General features: G+C 33.9%; 2 protein-coding genes across 2 annotated transcripts; one reads left to right on the forward strand and one right to left on the reverse strand.

Annotated features, from left to right (window-relative positions):
- The first annotated feature begins 658 nt into the window (after window positions 1-658).
- Window positions 659-4609, forward strand: LOC100372179 (protein FAM151B-like). The gene is made up of 2 exons (XM_002737473.1): window positions 659-743; window positions 3381-4609. The coding sequence occupies exons 1-2, from the start codon at window positions 659-661 to the stop codon at window positions 4607-4609; spliced, it is 1314 nt and encodes a 437-aa protein (XP_002737519.1).
- Window positions 4610-5798: 1189 nt separating this feature from the next.
- Window positions 5799-17833, reverse strand: LOC100372333 (renalase-like). The gene is made up of 7 exons (XM_078011551.1): window positions 17612-17833; window positions 13933-14038; window positions 12845-12990; window positions 12519-12701; window positions 10620-10793; window positions 7813-7988; window positions 5799-7143 (listed from the first exon to the last, which is right to left on the reverse strand). Exons 1-7 carry the CDS (start codon window positions 17739-17741, stop codon window positions 6970-6972), a joined length of 1089 nt encoding a protein of 362 aa, XP_077867677.1. The 5' UTR covers window positions 17742-17833; the 3' UTR covers window positions 5799-6969.
- Between the last annotated feature and the right edge of the window lie 144 nt (window positions 17834-17977).

Raw genomic sequence — 17977 nt, forward strand, 5'->3', positions numbered from 1 at the left:
TAAACAGTTTGAATTCTAGATTGGTATTTTTGTTTTTGACGCATTGCATCACAGCCTCCTTCACAGTGTGCAACTTATTTCCTAACATTCACATGATACTAGATCCAAAACATACAACATTCTCCATCTACCAAAATGGGATGGGTCAAAACCTTTATCAAATATGTAGGCCCCAAAGTTTGTAATAATATTCCAGAAAGCGTTAAAAAGCACCACTCTATATATACATTTAAAAAAGAATATAAAAAATTTCTTCTAAGTTTATATTAGCTCTTGTATTTAAATAAAGTTTTTTTTATATTTCACAGCCTCTTCATAGTCATAAATTATTGGTGCTCCCTGACTTCATTAGGAGGATTGGGGGGTCAACTAAATGATACACCAGTTCTGGTCAACAACGACACAATATCCAATGAATAAAAAACTTTTTGTATCTTATAAAAGTAGCGTTCACAGGTAATTCCGAATTTCCATATTCGGCAAGTTTGTGTGATCAATCTCGATTAGTGAGTGCGCCATCTATGGCAAATGCGTTTTAAACTTTTGTTTTCCTTTAATAATATTGGTGAGGGCGCTGTATGTCATAAAAATCAGCTGATCGTGGATTTGCTGCTACCGCTATTAGCAGTCCATCAAACTGAGGAAAAAACTGAAGATCATGGATTATGTCCGTGAGGATGGGCTATCGCTTACATGGGCTCATGCTGTGAACAGCAACAACAAACTTTACCAGGCGCTGAAAAGTAAGTTTACTGTTATCAGGTACTGATTACAGATGACACATAGACATAGTTCATGTCAAAAACTCCGGTTGTGATCTAGCTGCAGTTCTGTAGCTGGTGCTTTGAGCGTTTTTACCATGCCCGTACCATCAAAGATGGAAGGGAAAGGTATATTAAGGGAAAGATTTTGTCCGGCGTTGTCGTTGTTGTTGTTGTCGTCGTCGTTAATAATTGTTATTGTGTGCATAATAACTTTACTAATTCTATTCCAAACTTCATCAAACTTGGTCACTTTATTCATCAGTATAATGTCTTCCCTGAGTTTGAACAACAGATGTCCTGTATGAAAATATCATGCAAAAATTGAGAAAATCTGATAAAATATTTTGACTGTTTCTACTTGACTGATCACTGGTGATACACATCAAAGGTCACTGATCTCAGTGGAAATATGCATTGTTGTATGTGTTCAATGAAGCAAATGATTTATCTTGTAATAATATCCTTAGTAATGTATCCCAGAATCCCATACTGGGTTTCAAAACCAACTCATGGAGAGATTGCACAGTCTGATACACATTTGCAAACCTACTAATAAAATCTTTACAGAAAACAAGATGTCAGAAAATCAATATAAGCACTCCTATGAACTGGGTGCCAAACTTTGATCAAGATCTGAAGCTAATAAAAAATCTGTTTAGTTCAAAGTTATCAAATCAAAAACAATACATAAAAAGCAAAACATTTCATCCACATTTTAAAAAGAAAATTGTTCTAAAATATATGTATTCTGTATTTGACAAACAGTTCATTCGACAAATGAAAACTCGCAGGAATATGTTTCAGCTATTAGAACAGAATGATAGAGTTTTTATAATACTAGTTTAAAAACGCACTTCGAAGATTGCAGTGTTTGAAGATGTAGATTATCAGGAGGCAACAGTACTGTTGACTTCTCCCTCCACTGGACACCAACTAACTATTTAAGTTGATTTGCATACAAAGCAGAGCTTGCAACATGATAGCTATTCATAGAGGGTGTTTTTTTACTTTTCATATAATACAGTAGTTACACAATGAGGCAGTTCATATTTGTCTCAGTGAATCATTAATTTTTGACAGACACCTGTACAAAATACTTGGGCTAAAGCCAGCTAAAATGTTCTGTTATCTTGCATGTTTTATGAATCTATTCACGTCTAAATGCAGAACTTTTTTTTTGCAATGAGGCATTTATTTTTATACTAAAATATCTGAATTACTTTGAATAAAACTGGAAATTATGTCCCTTAAAATAATTAAACAAATAAGGCACCAATGTTTTTGTAAGATATTTACATCTTTTAAGGACATTCGGTAGACTGATTCCCCACTGTTGGTTCAACCCCGAAACTTGTTTGTATTCAAAATTAATTATGACAATGCATATTTATATTGAAACAAACTGTGATAAAGGGAATTATATTATATAACAAAGGGCAAGGTCACCAGAGTTCAACTATGTTATTATAATCGTTAAGGTTTTTTTTCAGTTCTTCGTCATGAACGAACAACTGAAAAAACAAAACAAACCCTTATCGATTATAATAAAACGCTCACAGACTCAGGCTGACCAGCTGAAGCGAAAGCAGCAGCTACAGAACTGCAGCTAGTTGAGATCCGGAGATACGATTAGTTTATTAGGCAGTCGTAAAATGAGACTCATTTTTTGTGTGTTGAAATATTGTCTGAAATACGTTGTGGTCTAAAAATGTATCCGCTACTTCAATTCTACTTCATGTGAGGTATACCTCCATGACACCAAGCAACATTGCTAGTAATATCTGGCCAATGAACTACAAGTAGTTTATTTCTCAAGACGCTTATAATATCATTTGCATAAATCTTAATAAATAATGACATATTACCAGCACTGTACATGCATCTAGGCATCAGTGGAGAGGTGTGTCACTGGTTACAACTCGAAGCAATCCCTGTCTGTATGCAGTAAAATTTAAATTGTAATCCTTTCAGAATCTTTATTGTTTCACCCAAATTGTGTTGAGCTCTATTTCAATATTACAACCACATAATCATTTATTCCTTATAATATCCATGCTATAATACAGAATTAAAAACAAGTACTGGTATATCCTTTCATAGTTTTTATTATTATACATCTGTCACCGTAACACCATGTTAAAGGGTGGCAGTCGTCGCGCCGAGTCCTGTTCGATATGGGACTCATAGAGACGTATACAACGCTTGTAAAATACATTGTTTATTTACATGAAATTCCAACACGCGCTGCACGACGACCACCGCGCTTTAAGTTACAGCATGTTGTATCCTTGGAGGGAAAAGATGTATAATAATAAGGTTATTATGAGAATACCTCAGACAGTACGTTGAGCATCGACCTCTGCTGCACGTCGGTTGATACTCCTGCTATACTGTCTTCATGCATACTTTCAGGAATTCTAGTACTGGTAATAACCTCATATTATTGAAAAAAATACCACTTTCTTGCTTACTAGCTCATCCCCGATAATTTTGCAAAAGCTGTAAACATCCTCATCTGCACACTGTCTACAAACATCTGCATTTGATCCATTTTTGTTGTTATGTAAACCGACCAAGTATTGATTTGAATACAATGATATTGTTTTACTTTTGCAGGTGATGTCATAATGGTAGAAGCTGACATAATACTTGATAAATCGGGTGAACCAATCATGGCGCATCCTCCAGCCACCGTGAGCGACATTACTCTAGAAAGTTGGCTGGACAAACTGCTGTCAACTGACAAAGGAATGAAACTTGATTTCAAAGAATTGGCCTCGGTAGAATCATCACTGCAGCTAGTCAAACAGCAACAGGCGAGATTGAAGAACCGTTGGCTATGGCTTAATGCTGATATTGTGGAAGCTGCTCCAGGCCACCCAGCAGTCGATGCGCACAAGTTTATTGATCTGTGTACCAAATATTTCCCCTCGGCTACCTTGTCAGTTGGTTGGAATTTACAAAAAGGCATAAACTACGAGTACACATGGGGTCTAATATTCGATATGATGCAATATGTAAATGAGATCCAGCAAAACGTGACGTTCCCAGTCGCTGCCGCCCTCGTTTGCACCTCTCTCAAGCAGCTACTTTGGTTGCTAGGTGTGAAAGAAACATTTACTTTGACTTTATGGAGTCATCCAGATCATCCAATCGACACAGCTGCTCTTGTTTATCTTAGAAACCATAGCAACACGAATAGAATCTTCTATGATCTCTCTGAAGAACAAATGAGAAAATTTAAAGAAGCTATTCAAAATTCACCACCCGAGGGCGCTGTTCAACAACTCTGTACACATGGCAGTTGGGACAAGTGTATGTGGCAATTGTTCGAGTCAGAAGGATCAAGTAGAATCTTTTCAAGCACTGAAGGCATGGGTATAAGTGGAAACGGTTGCCATAGTTACATTCAAAGTGTTGAGAGACCAACAGAGAATGAAGTATCGCTTACTATAACAGGCAACATCGAGATGATTATGCGATCCGATCAACTAAGTGAAGATTCCTCTTTCAATTTGTATATTTTAACCTCAGGTGTCAAAGATATGCAAATCCATGATGGGGTTAAAGTTGACATTGGTTGCCATGGCAGCTGCTGCTTGTCCGATTCCAGTACTGGAAGAAGGTTAAGTCATGGTCTTGTGCCAATCAGAAGTCAATACAAGTTTGTGATTACAAGTAATTTTTCAACAAAAGATTTGAGTATCGAGTTTGACACTGAAAATGAAAAACATAGATTGTGTGTTTCTTTGTCTGATGTTGGTATTAACAATTACTGCGTGGTTGCTGGTAAGACGGGTAATGTTGATATCATGCTTCATGACTTGTCGATCAAATTTTCTTAAACTGGTTAAACCGGTTACCAACAATTTTTTTTTTTAGCAAACTTGAAATTAAAAAATAATTGCACCCAATTTAGGTTTGCATGCAACACCACAAAACATGGTATTCATTTTACTTTAAGGTATTAGCCAGGCTCCAACATGTAACTGCAATTTTTTTAACAGGACCAAGCATATATCTGACAAGCTGTGGTAGAAATTCCCTCCCTCCTATGAACTTCGACCTAGAGCGCCTGTCTGTCTGTAATTCAGAATAGGCTTTTGCGTCTAATTCAAAACCTACTGTAAAATCAATTATTTATCTACAACACACAGATTGTGAAATCATGCACAGAAAGAGATTATTCAATGTCAACCTCATGATGTTTCACTGGTGATCTTGTTGCTTCAAACTACAAAGATCACTTGTAAATACGTTACAATATCACACGGATTATCATGTAAACAAATCTTAGTATCAGATACGAACTACCCGGGGTAGTAGTTTTGTTGTCGTGACGATAATGGATGATAATATTAAAGGGACATTATGATTATGATTTACATAAATAATATCTGGACATTACATATAAAAATATTTGATTATATATTTGGATAATAATTTAAAGAAATGCTATTTACATGAATAAAAAATATTAGATAACTTCAATTCATGCTATTGTGCTTTATCGTTGCAATTAATTATAGGAAATTAAAATTTATATGTGCAATACCAGTAATTTTAGATTGAATTTCAAGACTTATTAGTAATATTTTTATAGATATTTTAAACTAAAAACAAAAATCCTATGTCACTCGTCTAATTAAAGTGAAAAAATGTAATTATGTGTGGTACATAGCCGATAATTTTGTGCGTCTTGATGCGACTGGTGATTTTACATATTCAGTTACCGTATTAGAAGCCCATCACCAATTAAGCACACAAATAAAGCAAAAATTGCCTATGTTGTATACCAAATCATTAAAATATGACTTCTTATTTTCATAGAAACATACTTGGAATGTACATCATAATTTACATAAATCACATGAACATTCTGACATGAAATGCAGTGAGATAACTGATCAAAGCATCCGACTTGATACTTTCTACTGCTGACATCAATCAGAGATTTAAAATACTTTTAAATCATATCATATCATGAACATACATCATCATGAGCACACATAGGTAGATTTTAAAACATTAAAGTTTTCCATTTCTGTAATTATTTATTGATTCATGTATATATATATTCAAATAAATATAAAATATTGCTTATGATTTAACAAAACTTGCATATAAAAGAAACGTGTAACAATATTAATTACCTACACTACTCAGAATGATGACAAATTAATTTCAAATTGGTATTTGTCCTTCAGCAGCAGAGTACCGATAAGTATTTCTCAAGTATGCCCACACTGGCAAGATATTACTGAACTTTTGTTTACTGTCAAACATAATATGTAATGTTACTATTTGGCTCGTTGCTATTGTTTTAACAGATGCAAACATTTGACAGCAAACAGTTTTTGTTCAGCATTTACTAGGAAGGTATTCTCTTATTTTCAAACAATACCAGTTTACTAGTTTCTTTGTTCCCAACTCAATGCTGTTCCCACATGACGAGCTGTGTGTATGCATGGTCACTCTACTAAATGAGCAAAGCAGGTGGTTCATGGTTGAAAACAATGTGCAGTTGACTATGATATGTACCTGAATCATGTGTGATTTCTACAGGTCATTGGCACATTCTCCTATACAAAAGGAGTTAAGTACACTGTGACAACACAAATCTTTTGATTAAACTGCAAAAAAAAAACTTCCTAAAACTTCACAAATTTGCATTATTAAATCATTAAAGTACAGCAAGTCTGACGTTTACGAGAACCTCAACCAAAAACAGGTTATTAATTAACATCAGCTTTATTGTAGCAATACTTTAACAAACGGTAATCGTCATATTCTCAGAATTACGGCTCTAGATTCACATGACTAAATGATGTAATTTGAAAGCGTTTCAAGTAATGTTCTACGTAAACCAATCTGTAATAGTGCAATAATGTCATGTCCATTCAGTCTGCCTGTATGGTTCTAGCATTCTTACCTATTTTTGTGCAAATTAACCACAAAGCAGTTTTACAGTTTTCAAACTTGTTGAGAAAATAAAACGCCTGCTCAATATATAGAACGACCACGAGCATAAGTGCTGATGTCAGACAACCAACAAAAATAGAACAAAAAACAAGAATATCATTGGCCAATCAGAATGCTGGTACCATTACCAGTTACTGAGCTTCTGCGGCTTTGTGTGCCATGAGGCTTAGAGTGGAAACCAACATAATCATTTGCTTGAAGTGCGCCCTCACAGTCTCATGATTCACACTTTATTAGCTTTCAGAAAAGTGATAATTTTATTTGCGATGGCGGTAGCTGAACTGATGCATCCATCAAAGTTAGAATGTGTGAATGCATCACCACCAAGCAACACCATATAGGATGGAGTCTCCTTGACGACGAGAGTACCTGGGCTGTCCGGCACACACTTGAACACCTGCAACGAAAAAATATATCTATATTCAATTTTATAAGACTTCATTAAAATCTGATGCAGTAGGATGTGGTGGTCACTATTAATATATAAATACTGGTTTATGGCCACCTGACTAATTGGTCATGTGTAGCGGGATGTGTATACAGGCAGCCACTGGTCTCATTGATCTTTAAAATAAAGGTATGTGCCTTGACAACCACAAACAGGCATTTGTAGATTGAAAATGACTGAAGCCCCGGCTTACATCAGATTATAAATTTTCAGACGATAGAGTATTATGGTATTCTATTGGCCCCTAACCCTGGATAAATATGTTATTGTTTAAACTTAAAAAAATAAAAGAATGACAAATACTGTAAAACGTTTTAATATAGTGAGAGACAAATTCACACAAGTCAGTGAAAATATTTCAGCAGTGATATTTCTTTGGGGTTCTCTGAAATGAAGTATTAGTGACTATTGTGAAATTTTGTTTTTTATAATGCAATAAAATCATCAAAAAGCAAAAATTGAACAGTTGACATTTAATTCTTGCCAAAATCAAATTTGGTTAAAAAATTGCACTATTATTAATTCATGAAGAATTAATTGGGGAGGAGGGTTCTCAGCTGACACAAATTCAAACATTTCTGTATTCGTCTAATACAGTAGTTCTGGAGTTCCACATACCTGCGAATACCGCCATCGTTGACACTTAATGCTGATTGGCTGAGGTAAATTTAGAAGCAGTTTTTTTAAATGGTCGATTACAATGACTTGTACTTGGTCTTTATCGGTTTCTAAATGCTGAATACCAAACGGTGCACTGGTGTGTACAACAAGAGATGATCCAACATCAGAATTCTCTGCAAACAATTAAATAACTTCAGTATTATTCTTATTTGTGAGATTTGAGTCCGAGATTACAGTAATTTCATGTGTCATATACATGTGGGACTAGTAACCTGTAGCTAAGATGATCAAGACGTAATGCACACCATCATCTCTACATAGCAGCCTTCCTTTAAGTACTTAGATGTGCAAACACAGTGGTATTCATAAACACTGGTTTGTTGCTAGAGACAGTAGGAAGCATTTGAGTATAAAAGAGATGTATAATTATACTCACCAGAATTGACCAGATGTAGGAAAAATGTAGTCGTGTAAGTTAGAATATGTTAAAAGGGTCGACCCCTACCTTATTCCACTGGTCAAGATTCATTCACTAACGAATGCAACTTTGGGGGAAACCTTGGTTAAGCGCATTAAAATTGCCATTTGATAGAGAGATGGCCACACAGCCCTGTCATGTAGTGCCAAACATGATTATGACTTCTGTGGCAAAAATGCACTATTTGTCAGCACTACCACTTGCAATTTGCACATACAAGCAAAAAAGTCATGATAGACAACGGTGACACTCAATATAAGGAACTGTCGCCTGGCACAAAAACATTTTTAAAAAAAATGTCAAAAGTGAAATTTGATTACTGTCTTATACCACAACAGAAATTGAAATATTCAGCAAGCAAATGCATCGCACAATGTACATGGCTCTACTTAGGTTAATTTATATAAATACAAAATGGTCTAGCGTACAAGAACGCCATATTCAATTTTTTCCACCTTCCACAAATTAAAACAAATAATTTTTTTGATAATGTTTCAAAAATGTTGATCAAGACCAGCAAACAAATAATTGGAAATTATATTCATTTTGGTTCAAAGAAATCAAAAACAAATTGAGTTTTGTTTCAAATTTGCAAGTCACAACCAGATGAAATTGCATGACAGACTGCAGTAAAGACTACCGGTAGTTATAATCGTCATGTAGTTTTTGATGCGAATGAAGCGTGTTTAATTTTTGGCATTCAGTTTGTTGACTTTTGAAAACTACTGACTGACTAGAATTGACTACAACAAGTTATGTAATTGACTTGTGTGTGGACCACTTGATATAATGCAACTTATACTTGTGGTCACATGACCCATAATGTTTAATCCCTACACATAACTGTATATATTTTGTAAACTGCTATTGTAAATCAGGCCTTGCGTCTTAGCTAAGACTGTGCGGTCTAGTCAAGGTGAGAATCTTGAGTTGACGAGGAATCATAGTTCTTCCTCAACAGTTTAAAAAGTTGGCTTGAACCATCATATCAAAAGCTAGTAGGTAGAGCCTCTAGTTATTGTGGATTGTGAAGAAGATTCTTGGTAAATACATGCATTAGAATGGTCATTTCAGTGTCACATGATGTGCATTGAAATATTCATGAGCAAATAACAAAGTGTAAAATTGTATTTATGTAAATTAACCTCCATTCAGCACTGTTCATGGAGCAATTAATATGCAACTAATTGTTGGATTATTTAATTTCAATGAAACAATGGGTTAAAGCACGGTGGTCGTCGCGCAGCAGGTGTTTGAATTTCATGTACCGTACTCGACCGCGTTAGCGCCTATGCCCGGGCAAGCGCCCACCCTCAACTTTTGCACAATTTTTATATTTGGGGTCACATTCGGCAAAGCGCCCATCCCTTCAAATTGCAACTAATTTAAAACCTGGTCTTGTGTAACGAATCTTGGTAATCGTTTTTATATGATACAGCGTGGATATCGACCGCTGTGAACATGTGAATGTGTAGAACACGGTAACTGTGCGTAAACTACGCTTCAACAATGACCTGTTAATACAAGTAAAATGCGATAAGTATTTCATGCCATATACAGTTTACCTCTCAAAAATGGCTAGTTACTAGTTTTTTTGAAAAACCATGTCGTTTATTCGCTGAAATCAATTCCAACAGATCGTACTTCGAGATCGATAATTCACTTCCGCATTGCGTTACCGGAAAATCTTTGGGAATTTCCGAAGAATTGCGTCAGTACAACACAGCATTCTGATTCGTTAATAACCAACTTAACCCATTAGGTCAAAGGACGCTGCTGCATGTCAAATCTGCAAATGCATCATGGCGGAAAGTGATTTTCATCGAGAGTTTGTGTACGATCCAACATCTTTGTCAGTGGAGATAATATGACAATTTTGACTTCGACTGTGTTCCAACAGACTCAAATGTTTTTAATTTCGTAAATTCTGGTGGTACGTAATCAATATTGTAATAAAATGTGCATATTTTTTTTGATCATTTCTGTTTCTTCATTGTGAAAATTTCATAATTTGATTTTCCCTCAAAGACGTCACTTGATGATTCAAAATTTTCATTTGCACTATATTTCGAGGGGGGTGCTCGCCCACCCCTAAAAAATCATGATTTTCTGAGTTGAGGCCTCTGGGCGCTAAAGCGGTCGTGTACGGTAAATAAACGTTGTATTTTACACGCGCTGTATACGTTGCTATGAGTCCCATATCGAACAGAACGCGGCGCGACGACCACCGCCCTCTAATCTGTAAAAAAACACTCCCTTGTGGTATTTCTCGTACACATCACGAGCATTTAAAATGAAGAGCAGCGAATTTAGTTGAAATAATTACCTTTTCCTCTCTTCTTTGCATCTACAGCCATCCAGCGTATACATGGATCCTTGTATTCATATTTACCACACCATGGTACATCAATATTAGAACCAGGTTTGAAGTAGAGTCCCAAGGCATAGCGAGATGAATACACAACACTGTCAAGCAGTGACTTCAACTCTGGTGACGCTTCTGAAGAAGAAATTACAATGAAATAGTAACATGCATTAAAAAATAATATTCATTATATACAATGCCCATATTTGGAAATTGCATTATATTGGCCCTGAATGTGCATTTGATAATGAAAATTCATAAACATATTATGTGATATGTAAATGAAAAGTAGATTAATTATTAAACACAATTTAAATAAAACACTTCACAAAATCATGGATCTATTTTAAACATTTGGTAATAATCAACTGAAATAGTGATAGTAGTTTATAAATAAATAAACGCTGCTCGGACTGATAAATGTGATATATAGAAGATAATATTTGGTAATCGTAGTCCTAAATAACTATTAAAAATAGCTAGACGTTTCGAGCAATGGCTCTTTATCGATAGCATGGAAGAAAGTGTAACAAAACGTCTAGCTATTTTTAATAGTTATTAATAGTTATTTAGGACTACGATTACCAAATATTATCTTCTATATATCAACTGAAATAGTCAAAACTAAAAAAACAGATAAAACAAACAAACTGAAAAAAATAGACATGAGTTTATTTATTTATTTATTAACACACAACATCCCCCGGAGGGGATGAAAAGGGTTACAAATCAAATATTAGTAAAAGAAAAATAACTACATAAAAAGTAAGGGAACAAAAAAGCATTAAAAAAAAAAAGAAAGATAAATTTGTATACATGGAATGTGTTACTGGCTTAGTTTATGTAGGTGCTGCTGTCTTGTATTAAAACAGTTTTTTAAATATTGTGCTAAAGGAATTGACATTTTCTCGTTACTTAGTAATGATATGAATTTATTTTCATTACTAAATTTGTCAAAATTTGGTATACATTTATTAGCTACAATGTAAAGTTTTGATCTTATTTCGTTGTAATGAGGACAATTTGTGACAAAATGTTGTTCATCTTCAACATGGTCATTGTCGCACATATTGCAGCCTCTGTCTTTAAAATCCAAACCTATATGCCGGCCTGTTTCAATTTTCAGACAGTGGTTGCCAAGTCTAAATTAGACAGTAGACAATTTGAGAAGTAAGAAGGTTGTTGAGTGACATCAATATCAAGAAGCTTTTGATATTTAGATTCAAAACAGATTTGCAAATATTGGTCTAAAGGGATTTATTGCTCAAAATAAATCTGAATTGGTCACATGATTCACTTGACTAAAATGTGTAGATATGTTCCCTGCTTCCATGAATAGAATGTTTCTTTGTTGGGCATAGACAGGGCAAGACATAACAAAATGTTAGTCATCTTATATCTGATTTGTGGTACAGAGAAAACAACATTTCATTTTGGCAATTGAGTATGGTGCCTTGTTTCAATGCTCGGTGATTGGTTACTTAGATGAAACTTAATACGTAATTCCAAGAGTTATTACAGTTATGAACTTGCCACAGTGGTATATTTTGAATTTGAATCGAAAATGACGTGCATCAGGAACCCGTAATGTCTCATTTATGTTATACGTTTGAACAAAATCTATCCATAAATGCCAGATATTTGATGAAAAATTGGTCCAGGCATGTCTAATATACAGGTTCGGACGGACGGACGCACACATGCACACACGGACGCACAGAGGTCAATCCATAAGTCCCTGTTTTCAGACTTCGTCTGAATCGGGACTAACAAGGCAGTATGAATTATACAGTAATATTATGCATGAAATACTGATTGTTTTATCAACTTTATTAATACAACAGTACCTACATGACTCACCTAAGCCTTGTTGAACAATACCCCCTATCTTTATGGCTTGTGGTACAGGCACGGTTATTACAACAATATCAAATAAACCCATCTTTTCATTTTCGTTTTCCGTCGTTGCATGGAGACAGGATTTTCCATTCTCTTCCTGAACATCAACTTTACAAACAGTCTTGTTATAAGTGACTTGCCCATCTACAAATTAACATAGTGAAACTATTACAACCATGTCTCTGAAATATTCAATTCATGCAAAATATTTATTGCTTCAATTTCAAATGACAGCAATTGGATATATTAAAGTGGGACTAAAAAATCATAGCAGGAGTTTAACTCACCAGCTTGATTTAAAAAGTATTTCACAACAGTATTGCTTCCATCAGGCGTAATATAGTTTCTTTTGTCATCTTCACTTGGTTTCTCTCCCTCAATCATACCAACAAAAGGTTCTATGATGTGATTAGAGAGAAGCTCCTCATAAAAACTGAAATTGGAAAATATACAGCATATCACTGAAGTAGAAGTAACCTTTCAGTGACCAAAATTTCTAAAAAAAAAATTTGATCTACTCTGGAAAAAACTATTCTAGTCTTTCCTAAGTAATAATTACCTCATGATTATATCACCAGTGAAAACACGATTTTAATTTAAAGTTTTAATTTGAAGTGTCAAACTTAAAATAAATGCAACTGAATGTGTGAATTGGCAGTTTTATGTTTTTAATTTTCAAATTCACTAACACTCAAAAAAAACACAATGTTCCATAACATTTCTATTTGACTGCAATTTAATTACCACTCAGGATTTCCACAAACCCCCATGGGAAAAATAAACTAAGTTTGTTTTTTCTTTAGCAATCAAACTACTTGTACATTCAATTTAAAATTGTACAGTAAACAATTAAAGTTGTTTTGTCCACACATTGACGCTATCAAAAAAAAATATATATTTGACCTTTTTGACTTTTCAAAAAATTTAATTTTTCTTCTAAGGCCAAATAAAAAATATGTGTGGTTTTGTTACTCTAGTCTACCTAACATTTATTACCTATCCTGAACTTGTCTTGGCCAAGCATGAAGAAATGGTGCAAAATCATGCAACTTTTCAATAAGACTTGAAGAATGAACTGAAGAAATTATTATACAGAATTTTGACCAAATAGGGAACGTTTTACTATAAACATCATTGGTCATAGGTTTGGTTAAGTAATTAGCATGTTAGCGCAAGTTATTTATGTCCAATGAAGGAAATAAAAATCGGAACCTACCCCGTTTTTGGAGTGCATATTAATATTTTAAAAACACACAATTTATTTTTTTTTTGCCTCACAATTCAGAGGCCTCTAAAAATATTTGTTCATAGTCCGACCAATAGGAGTGATCAGAAATTAGTAATATTGTTGTTGTTTCTTTTTATCCAAATGTACCTTGCATGTTGTTTGGCATATATAGATGTCTGTGTTATATATTGAGCTCCTAGATCAGCTGTACATCTGACATCTTCAGGACATCGACTCGTACTCATGCGACCTCCTACAAAATAGAAATGCAGATATATTTGTCATCTGTTTTTTTAACTATTAAACGAAAAAAATACCATACATACTATCAATTTATACCACCAGTACACCTAAACATGTGAAAATGAATAACAAGTGTTGCATAATGCATCTTGATAAAATCAGAATATGATTTTTTTTAGAAAATAAAAATTTTGTCTTGAACTCAGTTGCAATATTTGAAGTAGCAGCCACAAGAATATTTATTATATAAAATAGACACTTCGCGATAGGTATCTTTTGTGGTCAGCGATACTCACCAAAATATTTGTTCACAACTCCATAGGCATTTTATAGCTAACTGGCATAGCAGTTAATTCCCACCACCAATTAGATATACTTTCACAGCATTGGCATGTGTATTTTTGATGATTCTAATGGGTGTATATATTTTAGTACATATGTGTACACTCACAAAAATACCCATCAAATATTAGGAAGAAAATTTATTACATAACTTGAACAGAAAAAAAAAACATTGCCTTTCCTTGCCATAATTATGCATTGTTCCTATCCCTGTAACTTCATACAGGGATCCTAATAAATAAGATTTATATTGGGGCTGCAGGACTTTTTTTGCAAATATTTTATTCACTGACATTTATTTTGTATTTACATTTGTATGCATACCATGGGGTCCATATATCTACAGATAGAGGGACTGTGATATATCTTTCTCTTACTGATTTTTGTGGAATGTGTTTTTGATTGTTGTCAGTCCACAGTCCCTCTATCACTGTGGTCAGTCGTTTGTTTTGTGTTCTTGGAATTGTAAATTTATCGATATGACTTTCTTCTTTTGAGTTCCATGTTGATCCAGTCTGTTTACTTACTTGTATCTGACTGGCATATACAAAATGTGGCCAAAAAAATCCCAAATAAGTAAAAATAAAAGGATAAAAGTCAGTTGCCGATGTCAAGAGAGCAACAGAAATCTGTCGCCATCACTGTCCCGGCATCGAAACAATTTCACATGCAGAAATTGAGAACTACAAATGTTGACACATTACATTAGGGTTGGATATAGTGATGTCCTGTTGCAAAATATAATCATGCCATCAATTAACTATGGATATAGTGTATGGCTGTCAGAAAGTACAGTGAATAAAAAACAAACTTAACATCCAGGCAAGTTTTTCTTTAAACGAGGTCCATAGCACCAAGAGCCAAATGATTTCCAAGACTTTTCCAGACCTTTTCCCAAACTTTCTTGCATTTTTCCCAAGACATATTGACCATTAATTCAGGCCAACATCATCACCAAAGCTCATCAAAGTTCTGATGATATGGTAGTTCCCTGGAGAAAACAGGCCTTTCTAAAATGAATTAATAACTATGAAGAAATTTAATGACTTTTCAAAGATTTTTTTAATTTTCCTGTAATTTAAACAACTCAAAGGCTTTCCAGACCTCAAAAAATCCAAAGACTTTCAAAGGATTTTCCCAATGCTATGGACCCTATTAAAGTTAACAGGAATGTAGCATGCCCAGCAGTATTGGGAATTCTAGGATGGCGAATACAGTATTTGGACAGATTACAAAAGATGAATAATACCAGGTGGGTCAAAATAGTTGTCTCTAAATTTCATGAATTTTCAACAATTTTCTAATTTAAAATGATATGAATCAAGTTTATGGCCTAAAAAGACCGCACAATGTTAGTTGGATTAAAAGGTTTCTATAAAATTAGTGAGAAAAATAAATAAATAAATAAATAAAGCATTTTGTTGAAACTATTCAAGATACAAAATCCCTAAAGCACTATGGTTGGATTAAACACAACAATAAAAAAAAAATTATATAAAGGATCCATATGATCATCATGGCAATAGACTTGGAAGGGAAAAAAACAGGATGGGAAAATTATAAAGATGACGAGGTATGTAAGCTTTGTAATGATGGATAGGAGGATGTTTATCACTTTTTATTTCTTTGCAAATCAACTAACCACTTGAGAAGTGAAGTCTGTTCAGCACTGACCAATACAATAGTAGAAAGTGGTGGAGAACCAATTATTATAGATACCAGTAGATTTATTTCAGGAGGAATTAATTTCAAATTTAATTTTCTCTTCAGTGATGCTTTATAGGCAATCAATAAGGATTTGGGAAATAATACATCAAAAGAAATCCGAAACTTTCTCACTCGCTTATCAAAATTCAGAAACAAGAAACTGAATGACATACATGCATGAATGCTTTTATGGTTTTTTTCTTCTTGTTGTTGTTGACTTGTATGTTAATTTTTACTCGTTTCAAAGGCAAATAAAATATTATTATTATACATTGAAATGAACACTAACTACAATCTTCTTTCACAGTTTAATTAAGTTTTGCATTTTGTTTTCTATCTTTTTATAGTATTTAGTCTTAATATTTTTACTCTGTAATGTATTAGCTTAGTTTGTTTTATTTTATTTTATTTATTTCTTTTTTTTAACCTTTTATTCTTCTTTAAACTACAGCTATCGATCATAGATCGTAATGAGTGATGCAACGGGTGTCTCCATCTATTTGCATCTATCAATGCAAGTAAAGCGCTCAAGTGAATGATGCCGAGTTCCATGAGTGTGCATCTTTACGTACAGTCGTGTGATCATTGCTACAATCAAAGATGCACTGAACAGGAAGTCCATTCTGGGCTAGTACCATTGTCAAATTTTGGAGAACTGAGAACTAATTATACAGAAGACTTTCCAATAAAGAATTGTTAAAATATTTTGAATGACATATCATGATCCTTTATTAGAACAGAACATGTTGTTGATTCCCCCCAAAAAACAACGTTGTTATGTTTCTAGACACACAACGAACTCAAAACAATGAAACCGTCCGATCCAAACAACTTAGTCCTTGAAAATCGAGTCTTATAGCCCTTGCGCTTCTGAGTGAAAAAAAATATTGATACCAAAATTTTTGCCCAATCTTCTATGATTTTTTGATAACATCATTAATTCAGTCCAGCAGCTAGATAGGCTATTTATTAGAGACGCCAGGGGAACCCGAATTTGGGTATATGTGAATCACAGCGATATTATCAGTGATACTGGTAATAGCCAAGAGGTGAGGGACTGCATTTCAAAAACATATTTTATAAATAAGGGTCACAGTGATAGAGGGACTGTGATAGGGTATATAATTAAATCGTAATACAATCTCACATAAAATTATTTAAATAAGTTATCTATTACACTAAGATACCATTTGGCTTTAGCTACCCTTGGTTGAAATAGCGCCGCATATTTTTCAATACTGTAGAATACTTTATTTTCACTTGAAATTTATTTTTGCTATTTTTGATGAAGGGATGCTTCAGTGAAAATAAAATCCAGCCAATATACTTTTTTCCCTATGTCTCGCATTCAACTCATCAAAAATCAGTGAAAATAAATAAATTCATACAAAACACCCAAAAAGCTTTTTCAGCGAAAATTAATTCCAGCTAAAATAAAGTATTTCACAGTAATAGTATTCCAAGTTATTTTTTTTTTCCATTTTCGATTATTTGAGCTAAATATTATTATATTAGTGTTAAGTTCATTTATTACCTGCTTCTCTGCTTTTATCCAAGACTACAATTTTTACTTGTTCTCTCAATTCTCGTCGTAAAATGGACGCAGTCACGGCACCAGTCAAACCAGCGCCAACAATCAATATTCTTGTCACTGATGACGTCATCTTTATCAACTTAAAAACTTATACACATCGGTTAAAACATTGGTAAATAATAAGTCAACCTCTATCGAATGAAACCATGGCGGGTGAATGAAAAGGGTTCAAGACATCACGAATAAAAATTTAGTTTACGCGTTTAGCTAAATATAAAATCATGTTAAACAGATTTATTTAATTATATAAGGTTATCGTTTAATGTTTGACAGTGGGAAATATTTATTTATTTTATGATAATACTA

The sequence above is a fragment of the Saccoglossus kowalevskii genome, chromosome 19 (assembly GCF_978046115.1).
Source record: "Saccoglossus kowalevskii chromosome 19, keSacKowa6.1, whole genome shotgun sequence".
Lineage (NCBI taxonomy): Eukaryota > Metazoa > Hemichordata > Enteropneusta > Harrimaniidae > Saccoglossus > Saccoglossus kowalevskii.

Bases quoted from the DNA above. Each gene is read 5' to 3' on its own strand.
- LOC100372179 (XM_002737473.1), top strand. From the start codon at position 659: ATGGATTATGTCCGTGAGGATGGGCTATCGCTTACATGGGCTCATGCT. The intron at 744-3,380 runs GTAAGTTTACTG...TTACTTTTGCAG, and splicing joins ACTTTACCAGGCGCTGAAAA to GTGATGTCATAATGGTAGAA.
- LOC100372333 (XM_078011551.1), bottom strand. From the start codon at position 17,741: ATGACGTCATCAGTGACAAGAATATTGATTGTTGGCGCTGGTTTGACT. The intron at 14,039-17,611 runs GTAATAAATGAA...TCTATTTTGTAG, and splicing joins GGATAAAAGCAGAGAAGCAG to GAGGTCGCATGAGTACGAGT. The intron at 12,702-12,844 runs GTGAGTTAAACT...GTTAATTTGTAG, and splicing joins ATACTTTTTAAATCAAGCTG to ATGGGCAAGTCACTTATAAC.